At 41.1% G+C, this 21,701-nt stretch overlaps 1 protein-coding gene across 1 annotated transcript in view; it reads right to left on the reverse strand.

Annotated features, from left to right (window-relative positions):
* scml4 (Scm polycomb group protein like 4) overlaps positions 1 to 20,830 on the reverse strand; it is a 73,535-nt gene extending 52,705 nt beyond the window's left edge. Inside the window, exons 1-3 of the mRNA XM_063002463.1 lie at positions 20,825 to 20,830; positions 14,318 to 14,485; positions 6,038 to 6,278 (exon numbers count right to left, since the gene is read on the reverse strand). Coding sequence (XP_062858533.1) covers positions 6,038 to 6,278; positions 14,318 to 14,485; positions 20,825 to 20,830 — 415 coding nt within the window. The remainder of the gene's footprint in view (positions 1 to 6,037; positions 6,279 to 14,317; positions 14,486 to 20,824) is intronic.
* Positions 20,831 to 21,701: the final 871 nt, after the last annotated feature.

Below are 21,701 nucleotides of genomic sequence, written 5' to 3' on the forward strand. Positions count from 1 at the left end.
ATTAACCCTGGTGGAGGAACCAGGCGGCTCAGACCTGACAGTGACTTTGCGTTTGTACGTGAGATAAATGGATAGAGCCATGGTAAAGTCATGGTATGTCACCTCTATTGCTTATTTTAATTATTAGTAAAATATCACGTGCAGTAGTAAGTCCAGAATTAAATGTACATTATACACCGATCAGCCATAACATTAAAACCACCTACTTGTTTCTACACTCACTGTCCATTTTATCAGCTCCACTTACCATATAGAAGCACTTTGAAGTTCTACAATTACTGACTGTAGTCCATCTATTTCTCTACATACTGTTTTAGCCTGCTTTCACCCTGTTCTTCAATGTTCAGGACCCCCACAGGACCACTACAGAGCAGGTATTATTTGGGTGGTGGATCATTCTCAGCACTGCAGTGATACTGACATGGTGGTGGTGTGTTAGTGTGTGTTGTGCTGGTATGAGTGGATAAGACACAGCAATGCTGATGGAGTTTTTAAACACCTCACTGTCACTGCTGGACTGAGAATAGTCCACCAACCAAAAACATCCAGCCAACAGCGCCCCGTGGGCAGCATCCTGTGACCGCTGATGAAGGTCTAAAACATGACCAACTCAAACAGCAGCAACAGATGAGCGATCGTCTCTGACTTACAACTATAAGGTGGACCAACTAGGTAGGAGTGTCTATTAGAGTGGACAGTGAGTGGACACGGTATTTAAAAACTCCAGCAGTGCTGCTGTGTCTGATCCACTCATACCAGCACAACACACACTAACACACCACCACCATGTCAGTGTCACTGCAGTGCTGAGAATCATCCACCACCCAAAGAATACCTGCTCTGTGGTGGTCCTGTGGGGGTCCTGACCTTTGAAGAACAACATGAAAAACAGATGGACTACAGTCAGTAATTGTAGAACTACAAAGTGCTCCTATATGGTAAGTGGAGCTGATAAAATGGACAGTGAGTGTAGAAACAAGGAGGTGATTTTAATGTTATGGCTGATCGGTGTATATTGGAGCAAAAGGAGACCAACTTCATTAAGATACTCATGGTTTTAGAATGAGTTCTTTGGGTGTCCAGATCCTTTTAGCTTTGTGGTGTAGTTAACACTGTGAAAGTATTCAGCAAGCAGCCCAAAAGCACACATCTGTGGTACGATATAAATAGAAATTGCTAAGCCGTAACAATCTAAGATAAGAGATCTTATCCACCTTGATTCAGCCAGGCAAGCACAAACAATTTCCACTGCCTGGAATTCAGTGCTGAATCACAGCAACAGACACGAACACTAATTCCTCCCCCAATAACAGATAATGAAAAGTGGCGTCTTAGAAAAGCCTTCCATCCAACGCCTACGGATAGAGGCAGGCAGGGTGGCGAAGTGGCAGGGGACGAGAAAATATTCTAATCAATGCATCATCCAGCGCAAATAACAGCAAGAAGTTGTTTACTATGCCACAGGTTGCCATGGCAACAGCGGGGGAAGTCTGATGCTGCGAGAAAACCATGCGACGGGCTGAGGGAAGAATTTAACTGCAACGTATGCAGGAGTGTTTAAGTGCTTAAAGGTAAGGTAGATGAAGAAAATTAAACACTTCTAAGAAAAAGGGGGTTTAAACAACCCCCCTCTTTCGGTCGTTCGGTCCTCCGTCTCCTCGTCTCTCTGTTATCTTCCAGCTAACGGTAATTAAGAACAGCACACGGTAATCTTCACCTTCTCTTAGCTCACTAACCCTTTAAATCCCAGAGCTGTGTTAAATGAATTGAAGACCCGCCCCCCACCCACCCACCCACACCTCTCTAATTTTCACTGTCATTTTTTTCCCATGACACACCCACACCATGCATCTTTCTGTCATTCCTATTAATCTCATATATCTCCACATCTGTGTCTAAGCTTTACTGGACAGGATTATATACACCAGTCCTTCCACCCTAATTACATCCCCATCACTGAATACCAGGGCGTGCATGAGATAGAAAACGTCACAAATTAGTCATTAGCAACTCATCTATACGATCAGTCACTTGCCTAAAATGCATGACAGAGCACAATAAATGAACGCACCAAAGCACTTGGAGCTAAAATTGTGGATACTCTACAACCATTGGGGTACAATCATACTATATTTTTGTTTTATACAATTTGGTTCCATTCATGACAGGACAGGTAGTTACTCATTACACAAGATTAATCAGTTCAAGTCTTTAATGTCAAACACAGTCATGGACAATTTAGTATCTTCAATTCACCTCACTCGCATGTCTTTGGACTGTAGGAGGAATCCGGAGCCCCGAGGAAACACACAGACACGGGAGAAAGGACCCGGACCGCCCCACCTGGGAATCCAACCCAGGATCTTCTTGCTGTGAGGCGACAGTGCTACCCACTGAGCCACTGTGCCACCCTAAATATGCATGTTAAGAAAAATGAATTCCAGTGCTGCAACCTATACTGTATTTGGACCAAGCAAATGCAAACATCACATTTTTGGAGCAACAATAAGAATAAACTCCAAACAATTCAGATCAAAAATACAAATATCTTTTATTTATCTAAATAATGAATTCCCTTTTATTTCTGTGGTACGTACAAACTATGCCAAATAATGCTTATTGTGTAAAAAAATGAAATGAAATTTCAAAACAAATCCAACATTATATAAATTCAAGGATTCAAGGATTCAAGGAGGGTTTATTGTCATTCACATCACATGTGGTACATGAGGTGGAACGAAATTATGACCCAAGGTCCCAGTTACACCCAATAAAATAATCTAATATATACAATACAAAAAAATAATCATGAATATGAAAAATATTTACAAATATAAAAAGTAGAAGTAAATGTAGCAATGTAAAAATGTAGAAATATAAAAATGTGGAAATGTAAAAATGTAGAAATGTAGCAGCAACATGAACAATAAGAGTGCATTTAACTTATAAGCATGGGTAGTAGAACTGAGTAGCAGCATAATGAAGTGTCCAAGTGCAAGGTGCAAAGACAGTGTCTTATTGTGCATTGTGTTGTTGCTCCAGGTGAGGTTGTTACTCAGGTGCACACCTAAGTACCTGTAGCTGGAGACCACTTCCACCGCAGATCCTCCGACGTGCAGGGGGAGGTGGGCGTGTCTGCTCCTTCTGAAGTCCACGATCATCTCCTTCGTCTTCTTCGTGTTGATGCAGAGGTTGTTCTTTCTGCACCAGTCCTCCAGGTGTTCCACTTCCTGTCTGTAGTTGGACTCATCATTGTTTGTGATGTTTCCAACCACTGCTGTGTCGTCCGCAAACTTCACAATATGACAGCCCGGATGGAGAGGTGAGCAGTCATATGTGAGCAGTGTGAACAGGAGGGGGCTCAACACACAGCCCTGAGGGGAGCCAGTGCTGAGGATAGTGGTGGAGGAGGAGATGTCATGGATCTTCACAGACTGCGGCCTGTTGGTCAGGAAGTCCAAGACCCAGTTGCAAAGGGAAGTGCTCAGTCCAAGTGAGGAGAGTTTGTTTGTTAGGGTCTGGGGAATCATGGTGTTGAAAGCAGATGTAAAGTCCACAAAGAGCAAACGGACATAAGAATCCTTCTGCTCCAGGTGGGTGAGTGCAGTGTGGACCACAGAAGAAATGGCATCTTCTGTGGAGCGGTTCTGTCTGTATGCGTACTGGTGTGGGTCCACAGTGATGTCGATGGTGGCTTTGATGTGGGTCATAACCAGTCTTTCAAAGCACTTTGTGACTATCGGCGTGAGGGCTATTGGCCGGTAGTCATTCAGACCAGTCACTTTGGAACTCTTGGGGACCGGGATGATGGTGGCGGTCTTCAGGCAGGTGGGAACAGCTGCTTGGATGAGGGAGACGTTGTAAATGTCCGCCAGGACCTCGCAGAGCTGATCCGCACATTCCTTTAGCACCCGCCCGGGAATGTTGTCCGGGCCAGCAGCTTTCCGTGGGTTGATCTTTTTAAGAGTCTTCCTCACTTCTGCTGGTGTAACGCTGAGGGGCTTTTCTCCAGGTGGGGGGGTGAGTCTGGTGCTGGGGGGGGTGTCAGGGTCCTCAAAGCGGGCGTAGAATTTGTTGAGGGCTTCGGGCAGGGACGGGTCTTTGGGGCATTGTGCATCACTGGATTTGTAGTCTGTGATGCACTTGATGCCCTTCCACATGCTCCGTGGATCCTGGGAGGAGAAGTGTCCCTGGATTTTCTGAGCATATGCAGCTTTTGCTCTTTTTACCCCTGCAGTCAGCTCTCTTCTAGCCCTCCTGAGCTCTTGTGAGTCACCAGACCTGAAGGCAGCATCCCTGGCTTTCAGCAGAGCACGCACCTCTGCATTCAGCCAGGGTTTCTGGTTCGGGTAGCAAGTCACAGTCTTGGTGGTGGTGACATCCTCCACACACTTGCTGATGTACCCCAGAACAGAAGATGTGTAGTCCTCCAGATCCAGCTCCCCCTCACACTCAGCAGCCTCCCTGAAGATCTGCCAGTCTGTGCAGCCAAAGCAGTCCTGCAGCACCGCGTCGCCGTCGCTGGGCCACACAGTGATGGTCTTCTGTGTGGGTTTGGAGCGTCGCAGCGGGGGGTGGTATGCAGGGACCATCAGGATGGAGATGTGGTCTGAGAGCCCGAGGTGGGGGCGGGGGACGGCTCTGTATGCGTCTCTTATGTTGGTGTAAACACGGTCGAGTGTGTTATTTCCCCGTGTTGGAATGTTCACATGCTGGAAAAACCTCGGCAATGTGTCCGTCAGTTTTACGTGGTTAAGTTTTACAGTAAATATATATATATATATATATATATATATATATTTATATATATACATAAATAAATAAATAATAAATAAATAATACAAATAAAAAAAGTATCCTCACATAAAAAAATTTGGCTGGAAAATTCAGAACCTGGCAACCCTGTAGTGACGTCAACCAGGCAAGCGAATAGCGCCAGTGCCCTCTGCTGTTTAAAGTGAATATCGATTCAATAACCGATTCAAATCGTGGCACATGTGGTGCAGTGTTACATCCCAAAGGTACAGGAGTACCTTGTAACTTAAACTCCAAATCTTCGACGCCCTTTGTCAAGAAATTTGTACCCTTAAACTCGACGTGTGTGGGACTGCCGTTTTGTTCAGCGCTTGGCTTGAGCGGTGCAGTAAAACGTCAAAGTGCGAATATGAGACGAATCTGCATTTGTGTGGAATAACCGTCAGATTCACCGAAAGCTCCACGTGTATCCGTGTTTAGCTGGATTTTTCTCCTGTTTCACTTTTAAACTTGTGTTATAGCTTGTTTTAGTACAATAAGTCACGATAAGCTTTGTGCACCACCACACTCTATAGGAAATATCGGCACAGCCGGTGCAAAAGCTAATTTGCTGCTTCTCATGTGAATGCGCCTTTACTGAACGAAATATAGTATTCCAAGATCAAGCATCTCCACGATTAAGAGGCAAAAGGAAACAATAAAAAAGTAAATGTAAAGTGCAGGTTTTATTGTATTTAACTGTTTTTCCATATGTATTTCAGTGTTTTTTCTATTATATTTGTGTTATTTTTAGTGTACACGTGTCAAAAACAACCCCATTATTTTTACATTAGCCTAAAATATATGCAGTTCTACAGGACCATGGAATGCATTAACATTAAGGATCCCATACATCCTTATGAAAAAAAAATACCTTGAAAGTCAACGCCTTTTAAACTCGATGCAATCCCTAGAACTAACTGATGTCAAGTTTTAATGTACCACTGGATTATCTTACTGTATTTAGAAGACACGATGCATGAACTCCATTTGAAGCATTTAAAGGTAGACAATACAAACCGTTTATAACGTATAAATAAAGGTTTAAATTCGTTAAAAAATTTCCAAACTAAATGCCTTGCGGGAAAGCGTACACATCTTTAATCCGAGGTCCTCAGGACCCTCTGTGCTCCACAGTACCCACTCAACCAACGACACCACTGTGCCACCTCATGCGAATAAAACTGTAATTAACCAAAAGCCCCACAGATCAAATCTAATACTGTAATTACACTCTACTTACTCTGTGAACAAGTGGGCGGGGTGTTATAACATAAGCCTTCCTCGCTCTGCCTCGCCTCTCTGTTCAGGTCCACCAGTTGCCAGAGGCTCCTCCCACCGTTGTTTTGGCGGTCGAGTCGAAGGCGGAGTCTGACACTCTGCACGCCCAGGACGCTTGGTATCCAAGAGCCGGTGGAATCCTCCAGATCCCTGCCACGCAGTCTCATTCCCTCAGTACCACACGCTCCAGCCCAAACATTACACTGAGCAAAAGAATAAAGACACTTAAAGTTATATACTGTATAATAATATCATATAACAGTATATATTATGCATTTTCTCCCAATTTAACATAGTCAATTTGTCTTCCGCTGCTGGGGGATCCCCGATTGCAGTCAAGGTGGGCACATTGCTGCTCACGGCTCCTCCGACCCACACGCAGCCCTTAGCGGAACCCTTTTTCACCAATGCACTCCGCAAAGGCGCCTCTCTATCTGCCAATCAGTGTCCTTACACAGCGTTTGAAGACCCCACCCACATAGTCTGGTCATCCCGCCATAGCTTCTGCTGCAGGCACTGCCAATTATCCCCGCTAGATGGTGCCCAGCCGACCGGTGACAACGCCGAGTTTCAAACCGAGGAGTTCAGAATCTCGGCGCTGGTGTGCTAGCGGAATATCTCGCTGCACCACCTGGGCGCCTACAAGATAATTTTATAAGATAATAAGTACTACACAACTTAAACAGATGGCTTCTGCTTTTTCTTTGCCCATGTGATTTCTTCCTGCAGATTAAAGAAAATCTGAACTTAGTTCTACCATAGTTCAGGTCTTCCTGTCTGCCAACCTGTTCCCATTGTATTTATTTATTGGGCAGTTCCTGCCTCCTGCACAACACGCTTGCAGGCCAAAGAGAGACACAGCCTTACACAAGCCTCTTCAAACGCAAGTGAAGCCAGAAGCCACGTCTGTACACTTACCCATACACTAATCAGGCATAACATTATGCCCACCTTCCTAATATTGTGTTGGCCCCACTTTTTGCTGCCCCATATGCAACAAACTGCGCTGCACTGTGACTTCTTTCTATCAGAACCAGCATTAACTTCTTCAGCAGTTTGAGCTACAGTAGCTCGTCTGTTGGATCGAACCACACGGGCCAGCCTTCGCTCCCCATGGAGATGCTCTGACCCATTCGTATAATCATCACTAGTTGGTCCTTGTCAAACTGACTTCAATCCTTACTCTTGCCAATTTTTCCTGCTTCTAAAACATCAACTTTGAGGGTAAAATGTTCACTTGCTGCCTAACATATCCCACCCACTAACAGGTGCCGTGATGAAGAGATAATCAGTGTTATTCACTTTACCTGTCAGTGGTCATAATGTTATGCCTGGTCTGTGTATCTATACACCTCTGGATTCTGGATTCCGCCAGTTGTCAGTGCTTCAATTAGAGAGTAGGAATCACTGTTGCAGTGTCAAGAAAGTGAATCTCTATCTGGCTTTTCTTTCTCAGACAGCTGTGTCTGTTCGGTTCCCAGGCTAATGGCACCATCAAAACCACACCTCCCAAGCACCATTTCTAATTATTATTTTAAGAAATGTTAGATGTAAATTGAGAACCACTGCATTAAGATTAAGACATTATTACATCTATGATAATATTTCTCTAAACTCACTGCAGATAAGAAACTGTGTTAGGAAAGATTGGTTCAGGGCAGAGTGGTTGTGACTTGTGTTGACCGAACGCACTCCTTTTATCAAAGCCCACATTGTCTGTTCGAACAGTCTGTCCATTATAAAACTACACCAGTGATCAACTTCAAAGTTAAAAGAGGACTGGAGTGCAGCTGACAGAGTGCTATTAGGCCTCTCAAGACATTTTTTTATTTCTGAAAACAGCAGCTATAGCCTGGAAGGAGAGGAAAAAGGTATTCAACCAATTATTTACTTCGACTACATACATCCACTTCACATTTACACACAATTTATTTTAATTTTAATTTTTACTCATGAATATAGACGAGTGTGTATATACAGTATAATACTGTATATATATCAGTGGCAGCTTTCAAAGAGGGGAAGCTCATTGTCGACTTACATCATAAAATTTGTCAATTTATTTATACATAAATTCTGCCCTCCGTTCCTTTTCAAGAAAATGGCCAGAAATGGGATGCAGTTTGTCTGGTGACTTCACTCGCAAAATCAGCGATGGGACTGAAGCTCCCAGTGATGATGTAGATCTCAAAATAGCTGTCAATCAAAACAGGATTCAGCCTTTCGACTGATCCTCCAATCATCTTGCAGAAGCTCAGCGTCCGGGGGCGGGACAAAATTGTGGCATTTATGCAATGACCGGCGAGTTTCGAAGCAATGAAAAAAACCTTTCCATGCAGTCCCATTGAAGTGAATAGACGCTCAGCTTCTACGGGCAAATGCATTGATGCCGCGGGAATGTATGAGAAGTTCGAGTCAGTCGATTTGTGATAAGTAGCTGATTCTTAACGAACTGGTCTTCGAGATGAACGTGTTGTAACGCATTTGTAGTCAATGAAATGTTAACACAACTGTACATATTTGATCATTTAATTTTTGACATTTTAGGGGAAGCTGAGCTTCCATTGCAGTCTTAGAGAAATCGCCACTGACATATATATATATATACAGTATAATGTATATATAGAAATCAAATTAAAAACAGAAAAATATACTATATGTGCAAAAGTATGGGGACCTCCCTAATTAGTAGGTTTTGGTGTATATAATCACTCTCAATTTCTTAATCGCTTATCCAATTGGAGTCGCGGGGGGGGGGGGGTTGGAGCCTATCCCAGCTTTTCAATGGGCGCAAGGCACACAGTAACACTCTACATCACAGGGCAGACACACATACACATACACCCATTCACCTACAGGGCAATTCAGTGGCTCCAATTACCCGGACCGCCCTGCTTGGGGATCGAACCCAGGACCTTCCTTGCTGTGAGGCGACAGTGCTACCCACTGAGCCACCATGCCGCCCTGTATATAATCAATAAAATCAAAATAAAAAAATGTATATGAACGCCAGTGAAAGTGAATTGGAACGTAGGCCTTCTTGTCAATAAGCACCTGACCACACAATTCTTTTTTTTTTACTAAATAGGCACAAATTCAAACACATATTGCCAAATTTGAAGTGCTTGTTGGTCTGAATGGGCACAAATTCCTAATTCCAAAATCTTGTCTTTAAAGAAGAGTGAATGCTGTGAATGCCTTTAATTAGGAAGGGCAACTCGATATTAGAACCCCAAATCAGAAAAAGTTGGGACAGTATGGAAAATGCAAATAAAATAAAAATGCTTAAAAAAGTGTTCCTTAAATTTACATTTCACTGTAGACAGTTTGAACCCAAGATATTTAAACTTTTGTCTGCTCAACTTCATTTCATTTGTTAATATACCTTCATTCCTGCATTTCAGGCCTGTAACACTTTCCAAAAAAGTTGGGACAGGGGCAATTTAGGGCTAGTAATGAGGTGAAAAAATGAAATAATGATGTGATTCCAAACAGGTGACACCGGAAGAAGAGGGTACGGGTACTGGACTGGCCTGCCTGCAGTCCTGACCTGTCCCCAATACAGAATTTTGAAACGAAAAATGCGACAACGACGACCCCGTACTGTTGCACATCTTAAAGACGTGTTTGCAGAAAGAACGGGACAAAATAAAAGCTGAAACACTAAATCACTTGGTCTCCTCGGTGCCAAAACGTCTTTTAAGTGTGGTGAAAAGGAATGGCAACATTACAAAGTGGTAAATGCTTTACTGTCCCAACTTTTTTGGAATGTGTTGCAGGACTGAAATGCAGGAATGGATGTTTATTAATAAATGAAATGAAGTTGAGCAGATAAAACATGAAATATCTCAGGATCATCCTGTCTGCAATCAAATAAAAGTCAAAGTAAATGTAAGAAACTGTGTTTTTTTATTATTTGCATTTTCCACGCTGTCCCAACTTTTTCTGATTTGGGGTTGTAAATCCATAGGTTTGGAATGGGTTGCCCAATAAATATAAACTGGAATCTGAGAGAAATTGGAACAGCGATTGCAAGCCAGACCTTTTAGTCCAAAATTAATACCTTCCCTTTTGGAATTGGATGACCAGCAGGTTCATGGTCTTGTGTCCAATGTGTTTGCCATATATGCTATTTATGGACCTTTTAAAGAGTAGTAAGAAGCGTGGGATTCATAACCATTTCTGTTTTTAGACAACTGACCCAGAAGGTCAACTGGAGTTAATTATTTACCTTCTTTCACACAGTGAAATCAGCGTTTTTCTCTAGAGCATAGCTTCACTATAAACATGTCCACTTATCTCTGAGATGGCTTATTCCACCTAGACAACACACATTACAGCCTGTCTCTGGTGGCTTATTTGCTCCAATAATAAACCGTGTATTTCTAATATTCATGCTGGCATGGTGCCTCAGGGTCTCATCACACGCCCCACTGCACACTGTCTTCACATGTGAAGGAAGACAGAACTCACAACTGCTTCTACAAATACAAGGTAATGTTTAATCATTAGCCTCCGGCAATGAGAACATGCCATTTATCTGAATCAAACAGCTCTATAATGGACAAAGCCCTAATAGAGACAGCTAAGAAATAAAAAATAACACTGTATAAATGATTGGAAAAACAACAACAAGATGCCGCTTGATACTATTAAGTAATTAACATCCAACCCTGCGCATTTTTCCCAATTTTCCTCCCAATCTAGTTGTATCCAATTACCCAATTGCATTACGCTTCCTCTCTATACTGTACTTCTGATTGAGAAAAGCGAGACTGACACACGCCCCCTCCGACACGTGTGCAGTAGCCGACTGCATCTTTTCACCTGCCCAAGGCAAGTTAATGTGCGGATCTGCTTTGTGTACCGAGAGCCACACCCTGATCGCATTATTTCCCGACTCTGTGCAGGCGCCATCAACCAGCCAGCAGAGGTCGTAATTGCATCAGTTATGACATGCCCTTATCCGGCTTCCCACCCTGTATGAACAACAGCAAATCGTTGGTCGTGTAGCCGTCCAGCCCAGCCGGATGGTAGATTTTCGAACCAACGAGTTCAAAATGTCAGCTCTGGCGTGCTACAAGACACGCACTGCATACACATAGAGAACAGACCAAGCACTTAAGGACCCCAAGCACTGAAGTGGTCAGCAAGAACCAATCATCTGTCCAATAACTAAAATTACAAAATCTTATCCATAAGGTGATTGGTCAGAATATTTTGTACTGATTTGCAAATCACTATAACAAATTGTTTTATCCTGATGGGAGTGTTCTCTTCCAGAAAAACAATCTTTTGCTTTTGCAGTCACCAGATTTCAACCCAGCTAAAAACCATGAACAATTCCAAACTGATTTGTTGGACAGTGTTATCTAACATCACCATCCAAACACCAAATAAGGACATAGCGTTTAAAAAATACAAAAATAAAAATGTCCGCTCAGGTGGTGCAGTGGTAAAAAACACACACTGGAACACCACAGTTGGGATCTCGAACACATCGTATCGAATTTCAGCTCTGCCTGCCGGCTGGGCTGAGCAGCCACATGAACGACTGGCCTGTTGTTCAGATGGGGTGGGATTTAGCCAGATAGGGTCTCTCTCATAATGCAATTACGACCTCTGCTGGCTGATCGATGGGGAAGAGAGTGCTGTCAGGGTGTGTCTCTCCGTACACAGTGCTGAGCTGCACTGCACTCGTCAAAGTGTAGGTGACAAGATGCATACGGCTACTGCCCACGTGTCGGAGGGGGCATGGGTAAGCTACGTTGTCCTCGATCAGAGCACCAGGGAATCGGCATTGGTGGAGAGGAAGCATGACGCAATCAGGCAATTGGACGCGCTACAAGGGAGACAAAGGGGGGAAAATGCATAAAAAAATATTAAAAAAATATTAGTTTCCGTTTCTCCAGTGCATTTTCTAGAAGATTCTGTACTAAGGCACAGTGAAGCTGTTTTGGTGCTTCACCTTTACTTAATAATTGTGATTTTTCTCACTTGTGTGCACAGACCTGTAAGACATACTGGGAATTGTTGACAAGGCGAATGCAGAATGTGCAGGTGGGCATGTCTCATGAGAGCATCCACACCTTTCAGGATGAACAATAACAAACCCACTATTGAGCAGTAAAGATTTTTCCATTTTAGTTCTATCCACTTCTTACAAACAAGGTCAGCCAGGAAAATAGTACCTTGATTTTCAGTCTAGTAAAATATATGACATTAAATCAATTGTAAAAGCCATTGGGGTTACAACTGGGTCTGGTGCCACTTTACTGGAGATCACTTATTCACAACTGTATTTACACCTGGAGGCAACCTGGAGCAGATAGTCCAACTTCAAATCCACTAATACACCACCATACTATGACAAACCCTGGCTTTTAACTGGGTTCTCCAGGCCATCCAATTGTTACCAATGAGGACCAATGTCCAAACAAACCACAATACATAATTTCCATTGTCATCAGTACATTTCTGAGAACTTGTCCCTGGATAAATTAACACCATTTCTGGACATTGTTGACAAATTGCTTCCACTGTGCATAGTACAGTCTTAACTTGCATTTGTAGATACAGTGATGCATTCATGTGGTGATATTGATTACACAAGAATTGCACGGTGGCATAATGGGTAGCACTGTCACCTCACAGAAAGAAGGTTTGATCCCCAGGTAGGGATCCTTTCTGTGTGGGGTTTGCATGTTCTTCCTGTGTCTGTGTGGGTTTCCTCCGGGAGCTCCAGTTTCCTCCGAGAGTCCAAAAACATGCACGTGAGGTGAATTGGAGATACAAAATTGTCCATGACTGTTCGACTTTAAAACTTGTGAACTAATGAATCTTCTGTAATAAGTAACTACCGTTTCTGTCATGACTGTAACCAAAGTGTAAAACGTCATGTTAAACTCCTAATAAACAAACAAACAAAAGACAAGAATTGCTGTTATAAACTGGCCACAAGGTCAATGGATTTCAATGGATTCATTTAATTATATTATGCCCTGTATAGGTTGACATAATGAAAATTCCTACAATTTTATTTATTTATTAGAATTTTAACTTTAAGTTTTACACACTTTGGTTACATTCATGACAGAAACCATAGTTACTGGTTACACAAGATTCATCAGTTCACAACTTTAATGTCAAACACAGGACCTTCTTGCTGTGAGCTGACAGTGACGCCCAAAAAACATTGTTTATAAGCTATTAGATGGTCCACATTATTAATCCTTGCTTATAAATGACTAGGCCTTTTTGGATGCTTTTATTAACACCCAAGCATGGTTGCATTCGAAGTTATTTTACAGTTTCTAGTGCTAAATTGTGTCTGCATTTATGTTTTAAGAAGATGCTGATAAAATAAAACATTAAAGAAGTAATAAACTACAATATTAAATAGCTCATCTTTGTAATATCTCACCTTTGTGGGCAAGCCATAGCCTAGTGGATAGTAATCTGGACTAGTAATCAAAAGGTTGATGGTTCAAGCCTTACCACTGCCAGGTTGCTGCTGTTGGGCCCTTGAGCATACTGTACGGTAAGTCACTTTGGATAAAGGCGTCTGCTAAATGCTGAAAATGTAAATGTACTATTGGACTTACAAATCACTGCGTTCTGTTTTAATTTGCATTTGACATGTGGGGTGGCACGATGGCTCAGTGGCTTCCCTGTCACCTCACATAAAGAAGATCCTGGGTAGGATCCCCAGGTAGGGCGGTCTGGGTTCTCCCTGTGTCTGTGTGGGTTTCCTCCGGGTGCTCCGGTTTCCTCCCACAGTCCAAAAAGATGCAACTGAGGTGAATTGGAGATACGAAATTGTCCAAGACTGTGTTTGACTTTAAAACTTGTGAACTGATGAATCTTGTGTAATGAGTAACTTCCGTTTCTGTCATGAATGTATCCAAAGTGTAAAACATGACGTTAAAATCCTTATAAATAAATAAATAAATAAATCACATGCTGTCCCAACTTTTGTGCAAATGAGCTTTGTACAGTCTATAAACATTATAATATTATTGCTGTAAAGACTACATTAAAACTATAAAAAATAAACTGATATGATAAACATCTATATTCTATAAAAACACATTTGTTTTTCCTGACAGTCCCGAATCTTGTATAAGATTCTGATGAATGCGCGTCATGCCCGGTTTGGGAACTTGGCGCACTCGCGGCTCATTAACACGCACATTTATCACCCACTCAGGTAAAAATCCCAATCTAAACCTGGGTACTTTACCTCAGTGTTCACGGATGGCGTTAAATCCTGATAACGAGTCTGGATGGCAGTCGGATCGTGTCCCCACGAAGCCGCGATCTCGATTTCTGTGAGCTCGGAGCGCTGATGATGTGGATGAGGAGCGGATGGAGCGGAGCGGTTGCGGTAAAAGAGCCGGTGTTCCTTCCGCTATCCGTCTTTACTTCCCCGGCGGAGTTGTTTGACCAGCAACACACTGGAGGTCCCGCAAATAGACTGTTACTTTATTATTAGTAAGATTATTTTAATATTATGATTTATATCTTGCTGTACAGGCCCCATGCAAAGTAAATCCGCAAGTACAGGAAGGATTTCCGAGTTCTAAAAGCGGCTGCATCATTTCCCCTCTGCATCAACACCGATCCCGTCTGCAGCTGCAAGTCAGTGCATTTATTTAGGATTTTATTTTTATTTAGTTATTTTTAACGTTATTTCTAATCATTTTTGTGTGTTTTTAGACCAGATTGTGTGGAGGTGTTTGTATAACAGGGGTCAGTATTTTTATTATATATATATATATATATATATTTTTTTTAATTCAAATTTTAATCTGATGGTTTAATTTTTTTTCTCATTTTGTAACTTGAATTATTTTTTTTTCCCACTTATTTAATATATATATATATACTTATATATGTGTGTGTTGTATATACAATTTGTTAAATATATGTGTATATATATGTTGTGTTATATATATACAGTATATGTGTGTCTCGTATATATAATGTTATTTTTGTTATATATATATATATTCCAAAATTTAGCTTATTTGCTTTTTTTTTTTTATTTAAATGTTTTTTCACTTGTTTATTTAATGTATATGTGTGTGTGTGTGTGTATAATATATATATATATATATATATATATATATATATATATATATACTCCAAAATTTTGAACTAACGGTTTATCTTATTTTTTACATCTTTATTTAATGTATGTGTGTGTGTGTGTATATATATATGTATATATATATATATATGTGTATATATATATATATATATATATATATATATATATATATATATATATACAGTATATATATATATATATATATATATATATATACAGTATATATATATGTGTGTGTGTGTTCGTGTGTGTTACAATTTGTTGTATACACAATTTGTTTTTATTGACCTAATGGTTTAGCTTATTTTTGTACCGTTTTTGTAATTGTAATAATTTTTTTCCACTATTTTGTTTAATGTATGTGCATGTTATATATATATATATATATATATATATATATATATATATATATATATATATATATATATATATATATATATATATACTGTATATATTTTTACTGTTCTTTAATTGTGATGTTTTCATTTTAATTTTTTTTCACTTGTTTACTTGTGTGTTTACTTAATGTGTGTGTGTGTATATACAGTGTATCACAAAAGTGAGTACACCCCTCACATTTCTGCAGATATTTAAGTATATCTTTTCATGGGACAACACTGACAAAATGAAAATTTGACACAATGAAAAGTAGTCTGTGTGCAGCTTATATAACAGTGTAAATTTATTCTTCCCTCAAAATAACTCAAAATACAGCCATTAATGTCTAAACCACCGGCAACAAAAGTGAGTACACCCCTAAGAGACTACACCCCTAAATGTCCAAATTGAGCACTGCTTGTCATTTTCCCTCCAAAATGTCATGTGATTTGTTAGTGTTACTAGGTCTCAGGTATGCATAGGGAGCAGGTGTGTTCAATTTAGTAGTACAGCTCTCACACTCTCTCATACTGGTCACTGAAAGTTCCAACATGGCACCTCATGGCAAAGAACTCTCTGAGGATCTTAAAAGACGAATTGTTGCGCTACATGAAGATGGCCAAGGCTACAAGAAGATTGCCAACACCCTGAAACTGAGCTGCAGCACAGTGGCCAAGATCATCCAGCGTTTTAAAAGAGCAGGGTCCACTCAGAACAGACCTCGCGTTGGTCGTCCAAAGAAGCTGAGTGCACGTGCTCAGCGTCACATCCAACTGCTGTCTTTGAAAGATAGGTGCAGGAGTGCTGTCAGCATTGCTGCAGAGATTGAAAAGGTGGGGGGTCAGCCTGTCAGTGCTCAGACCATACGCCGCACACTACATCAAATTGGTCTGCATGGCTGTCACCCCAGAAGGAAGCCTCTTCTGAAGTCTTTACACAAGAAAGCCCGCAAACAGTTTGCTGAAGACATGTCAACAAAGGACATGGATTACTGGAACCATGTCCTATGGTCTGATGAGACCAAGATTAATTTGTTTGGTTCAGATGGTCTCAAGCATGTGTGGTGGCAATCAGGTGAGAAGTACAAAGATAAGTGTGTCATGCCTACAGTCAAGCATGGTGGTGGGAATGCCATGGTCTGGGGCTGCATGAGTGCAGCAGGTGTTAGGGAGTTACATTTCATTGAGGGACACATGAACTCCAATATGTACTGTGAAATACTGAAGCAGAGCATGATCCCCTCCCTCCGGAAACTGGGTCGCAGGGCAGTGTTCCAGCATGATAATGACCCCAAACACACCTCTAAGACGACCACTGCTTTATTGAAGAGGCTGAGGGTAAAGGTGATGGACTGGCCAAGCATGTCTCCAGACCTAAACCCAATAGAACATCTTTGGGGCATCCTCAAGCGGAAGGTGGAGGAGCGCAAAGTCTCGAATATCCGCCAGCTCCGTGATGTCGTCATGGAGGAGTGGAAAAGCATTCCAGTGGCAACCTGTGAAGCTCTGGTAAACTCCATGCCCAGGAGAGTTAAGGCAGTTTTGGGAAATAATGGTGGCCACACAAAATATTGACACTTCAGGAACTTTCACTAAGGGGTGTACTCACTTTTGTTGCCGGTGGTTTAGACATTAATGGCTGTATATTGAGTTATTTTGAGGGAAGAATAAATTTACACTGTTATATAAGCTGCACACAGACTACTTTTCATTGTGTCAAAGTGACATTTTGCCAGTGTTGTCCCATGAAAAGATATACTTAAATATCTGCAGAAATGTGAGGGGTGTACTCACTTTTGTGATACACTGTATATATATATATATATATATATATACACATATACATATATATATATATATACTTTAAATAAACAAGTATATAATATTGAACAAATGTTGTTACATATATACACATATATATATATATATATATATATATTTTAAATAAACAAGTATATAATATTGAACAAAAATAGGCTAAACCATTGGGAAAACAAAATGAATATTATGTGAATGTGGGCAAATAAGACATAAGTAACATAAGCTGAACTTGCCTTCAGGCACTGTCTAAGGAGTTTGGCATGTTCTCTTCGTGTCTGTATGGCTTTCCTCCTAGCTCCCAAAATATGCATTATGCAAGGTGGATAGGCTGTGCTGAACTGTCTTTAGGTGGAGTCGAGTGAGTAACCTAAATAAAGGTAAATTGGCGAGCAGTCCAGTCCAATCATTCATGCTTTGCATGCTGTTTCCAGATGGCAAAGAACACACCACAACCTCTACACCACAAGTGTATATTGAAAATGAATGAATTAATGAAATGTGAAGCTCTTTGCGGACCATAATTTTGCAGTAAGGTGCAACTAAGTAGAGAAAGGTCAAAAATCCTATTACTCTTCTACAACTGGCTTTTATGGGGTTAATTGGTTAATTGATGGCAGGTGTCACTATTATTAAAGAGTTTGAATGTGATTGGTTCATTCTGAATACAGCCCATGCATCAAAATAAAACACAATGAAATATACTTAATAAATAAATATGGTGGCAATCTGGTCTCACTGTGGTTTACGAGATGGAACATAAAACCTCCACAAGGGGTGTCTGTGTACAAGTTTATTTTGTGTTTATGCACCTGTTAAAATTTGTTTAATTCTTATTTTAATCCGTGACCCTTTTTTTTGGCTTGCGACCCTCGCTCTAGTTCACACAGCACTAACATCAGTCCCATGAGTGAGTGCTTGGTGTTGCCAGGTGGTGCCAAACCCACCTCAACTATGTCCAGGATAAAGCAGTGTTGAAAAATCCCAAGTTCATGAATCCCAAGTACAGTGCTCATGTAAATTAATGATTAATTAAAACCGTAGCAGTAAAACAAGTGTGTAAATATTGTTTGACCCCAAAATCAGATTTTCAAAATTATTTTATTTGAAATGATTTAAATACAAATAATATATATTTTCCATTTACAATGTGTTTTCTTGTAAACAAAAGTGGCAGACATTGTCTACAATTCTCTTCTGGCTCATTTGACTGAACTATACATGTCAGACCTTAATGAGCCTATAAAAGTGTGTGTGTGTGTGTCTGTACAAAGGCTTTTTAATTACCCAGAAGTCACAGCTTTTTAAACACACATTGAACGGACTACAGTCGTGTGTGGATCTGTAATACTAAATGACCTATACAAATGGAAAGCTTGTATAGTTTGGTACAATATAATAAATGTAGGTGTTACTTAAACGCTCCGTCTTGACACTGACCCAAGAATGTCATGAACCTGTCACGAGTGGTCATAACACCTGATGTCAAATGTTATAACAGTGTCATCTCACCAGTTCTCAATTTATTGGTATCAATATGGAGCCAACCCCCCCACCCATAAAAATACATCCTCATTATGCAGCTATAACAGCCGGCATTCCTGTTTCTGTGGGAATTTGTGGTCATTCAGTCATAAAAGCATTTAGAAGGTCTGGCAGTGATGTGATGTTTGATAAATCTGACTTGGATTGCTAGCCAGACCTTCTTACAGATGTTCAATATGGTTGGGGTCAGAGCTCTGGGCAGGTGACTGGAGTTCCACCACACCAAACGGGTCTTAATGCTTTCTTGCTGGAACAGACTGTTGCCACCAAGTTGAAAGCAATGGGTGTAGCTATAGCACCTAAAATTTTATTTAGAAAGGGTGTCCACATAGTTTTGGCCCTATGGTTTATATTATGACACCAATAAAATTCATTCATCATATCCGCTTATCCATTTATGGTCGGGGGGCCTGGAGCCTATCCCAGCTTTTCAATGGGTGCAAGGCACACAGTAACACCCTGGACGCCAGTCCATCGCAGGGCAGACACACACACATACACACATACACACACCCATTCATTCACTTATAGGGCAATTCAGTGTCTCCAATTAACCTGGCTGCATGTTTTTGGACTGTGGGAGAAAACCGGAGCTCCCGGAGTAAACCCACACAGACACCGCACAGAAGGGACCCGGAGCGCCCCGCCTGGGGACCGAGGTGACAGTGCTACCCACCTAGCCACCTTGCCGTCCACACCCACAACACCAGATATCAATTGCTATGGACACTCATGAAGGCATAGAACATCTGTCCATCTTACCATTTAAACATGATGCTTAGGATATCCAAAAAATTATACTAAGATTAATTTACATAATTCACAGTGCCACTGGGATCTGAGTTCTGTATCATCAGTGACAAATTCCAACCAGGAATACGATGATTTAAAAAGAAAAAAGGGGAAAAAAAAAAAAGACAAATTAGAGATTACAATTTATAAATGTCCACAAATCATGTTCATTTCCTGAAGAATGCCCACTTGAGCATACCCACCAAAACTCACCGGCCACAAATACACTTGCAAAGGCAGACCGATGCCTTCATGCAACCATCAAACAAAAGTCAGCACTGAAAATATTTCACATGGGAATGACTAAATCCACAGGGAGGCTAAATTCCGGCACGTTCATTTTTAACACACGGGCCCGGCGCCAGATTAGATTCGGCCAGTCCATTAGTATATTCATATCACTACTACAGACATGTCACAGCTACACTCCTCCTTTTCCGCTCATCCAGCCGACATAAAGCAGACCACACAACCGACCGGGTGAAACCACAAGACTGGTCAATAACGGCCTTCCTCCACCAACCTCTTCATGCACAAAAAAACTGTTAAAACATGAGTACTGATGCTTCAGAGCAGGTTTGATATATGATACAACTGATTTACACTGATGCTCTGTGTCTGTCTAAAATGCTTAAGCACAATCAAATTCACTTTAGAATTCACACCAAGTATTTCAGACATTTTAACCTCTGTTCAGGAACCCGGTGGCTCTGGTGCCATCCAAAGCACTGAGCACAAACCGTAAATAAAACCTGAACAAGGCACCAATTCACCACAAGGCAACACACCACTTGAAAACCAGTTCAGTTTTGGGTGGTATGAGAACACCGGGAGAACAATCAAAACTCATCATAGATAGTGTTTCTCAGAAGCCATGTTCCTCTGCACCTCCATCCACCTCCTATAACTATGAGGGATTATTATTAGGGCACAGGTTTTCAGGTATGTTCCATATTCCCAAATTCTTGCCAGTCGGATCAGTGAAGCTTAGCATTTTTTAAATGGGCGCATGGATAACACAGCAGCCTAATGTGCTAGTACTTCCTCACTGGGATCAGAGTTCGAAATCTCAGCCGTGCTATCGACCGGCCGGACGCACACTCACAGGCATGATGCCTGTGCCTGAATGGGAGGGAAAGGTGGAAATGTATTTTCTGCGGTTCAAATGCAGGAGGAGCCTACACTAGTGATGGATGATCCAGAGAGCTTAGCGTGTCTCTCCAAACATGATGCAGCTCTGTAAGCAGGTGAAAACAGGGGGCACTTGATCATCTCTGCACTAAGACGTCTCAGCCAGTGGGATTCCAACAAGAGGGAATTGGAAACGACGAAACTGGGAGCAAATATTGGGGGTGGGTTTTCAGAGCTTTTCAGTAAGTCACATTGTACTGCCAATGATTGTCTACGGAGGCTGCGATTCTATATGCTGAACATAACACACCAGTAAAAATCCTAATCCAAAGTTATAAGTTAGAAGATTCTTATACCATTGGTCATGTTGTGTGTAATACAATGTTGGGTGACCATTACAGACTTCAAAAATGCAATGCAAAAAATGGGAGCATGTTTGGGAGCAGAACAAGCCAATGTGACATCAATCTGATTTAAATGCATTTAAAGATCTAATTGAAGTTGTAACCGGTGGAGAACAAAAGCAAAATATCTATAAACTTTTACAGATTACACTTCAACAGTCCGATATTAATAGAGAATAAGGCTGATCACACTGCTGGAATGTGATCTAAATATAGAAATACTAAAGGATTTGAATCTAGATTGTAAGGGATATACTGTAGAGCTATAGCGTTTAATCCTACTTTAATTAAAATCCACTGAAACCCATTAAAATCCAAATGTTTCTTCAAGGCATCCAATTTGCCAGATGTTACATCTTTCTGAATTCACAGAACACCATTGTTCCACAAAATCTTTTGTTGCATATCCAATTCCAAGTTCTAACAGTGAGTGGAGGGCATTTCTGG

This window comes from Trichomycterus rosablanca, chromosome 9 (genome assembly GCF_030014385.1).
Source record: "Trichomycterus rosablanca isolate fTriRos1 chromosome 9, fTriRos1.hap1, whole genome shotgun sequence".
NCBI lineage: Eukaryota > Metazoa > Chordata > Actinopteri > Siluriformes > Trichomycteridae > Trichomycterus > Trichomycterus rosablanca.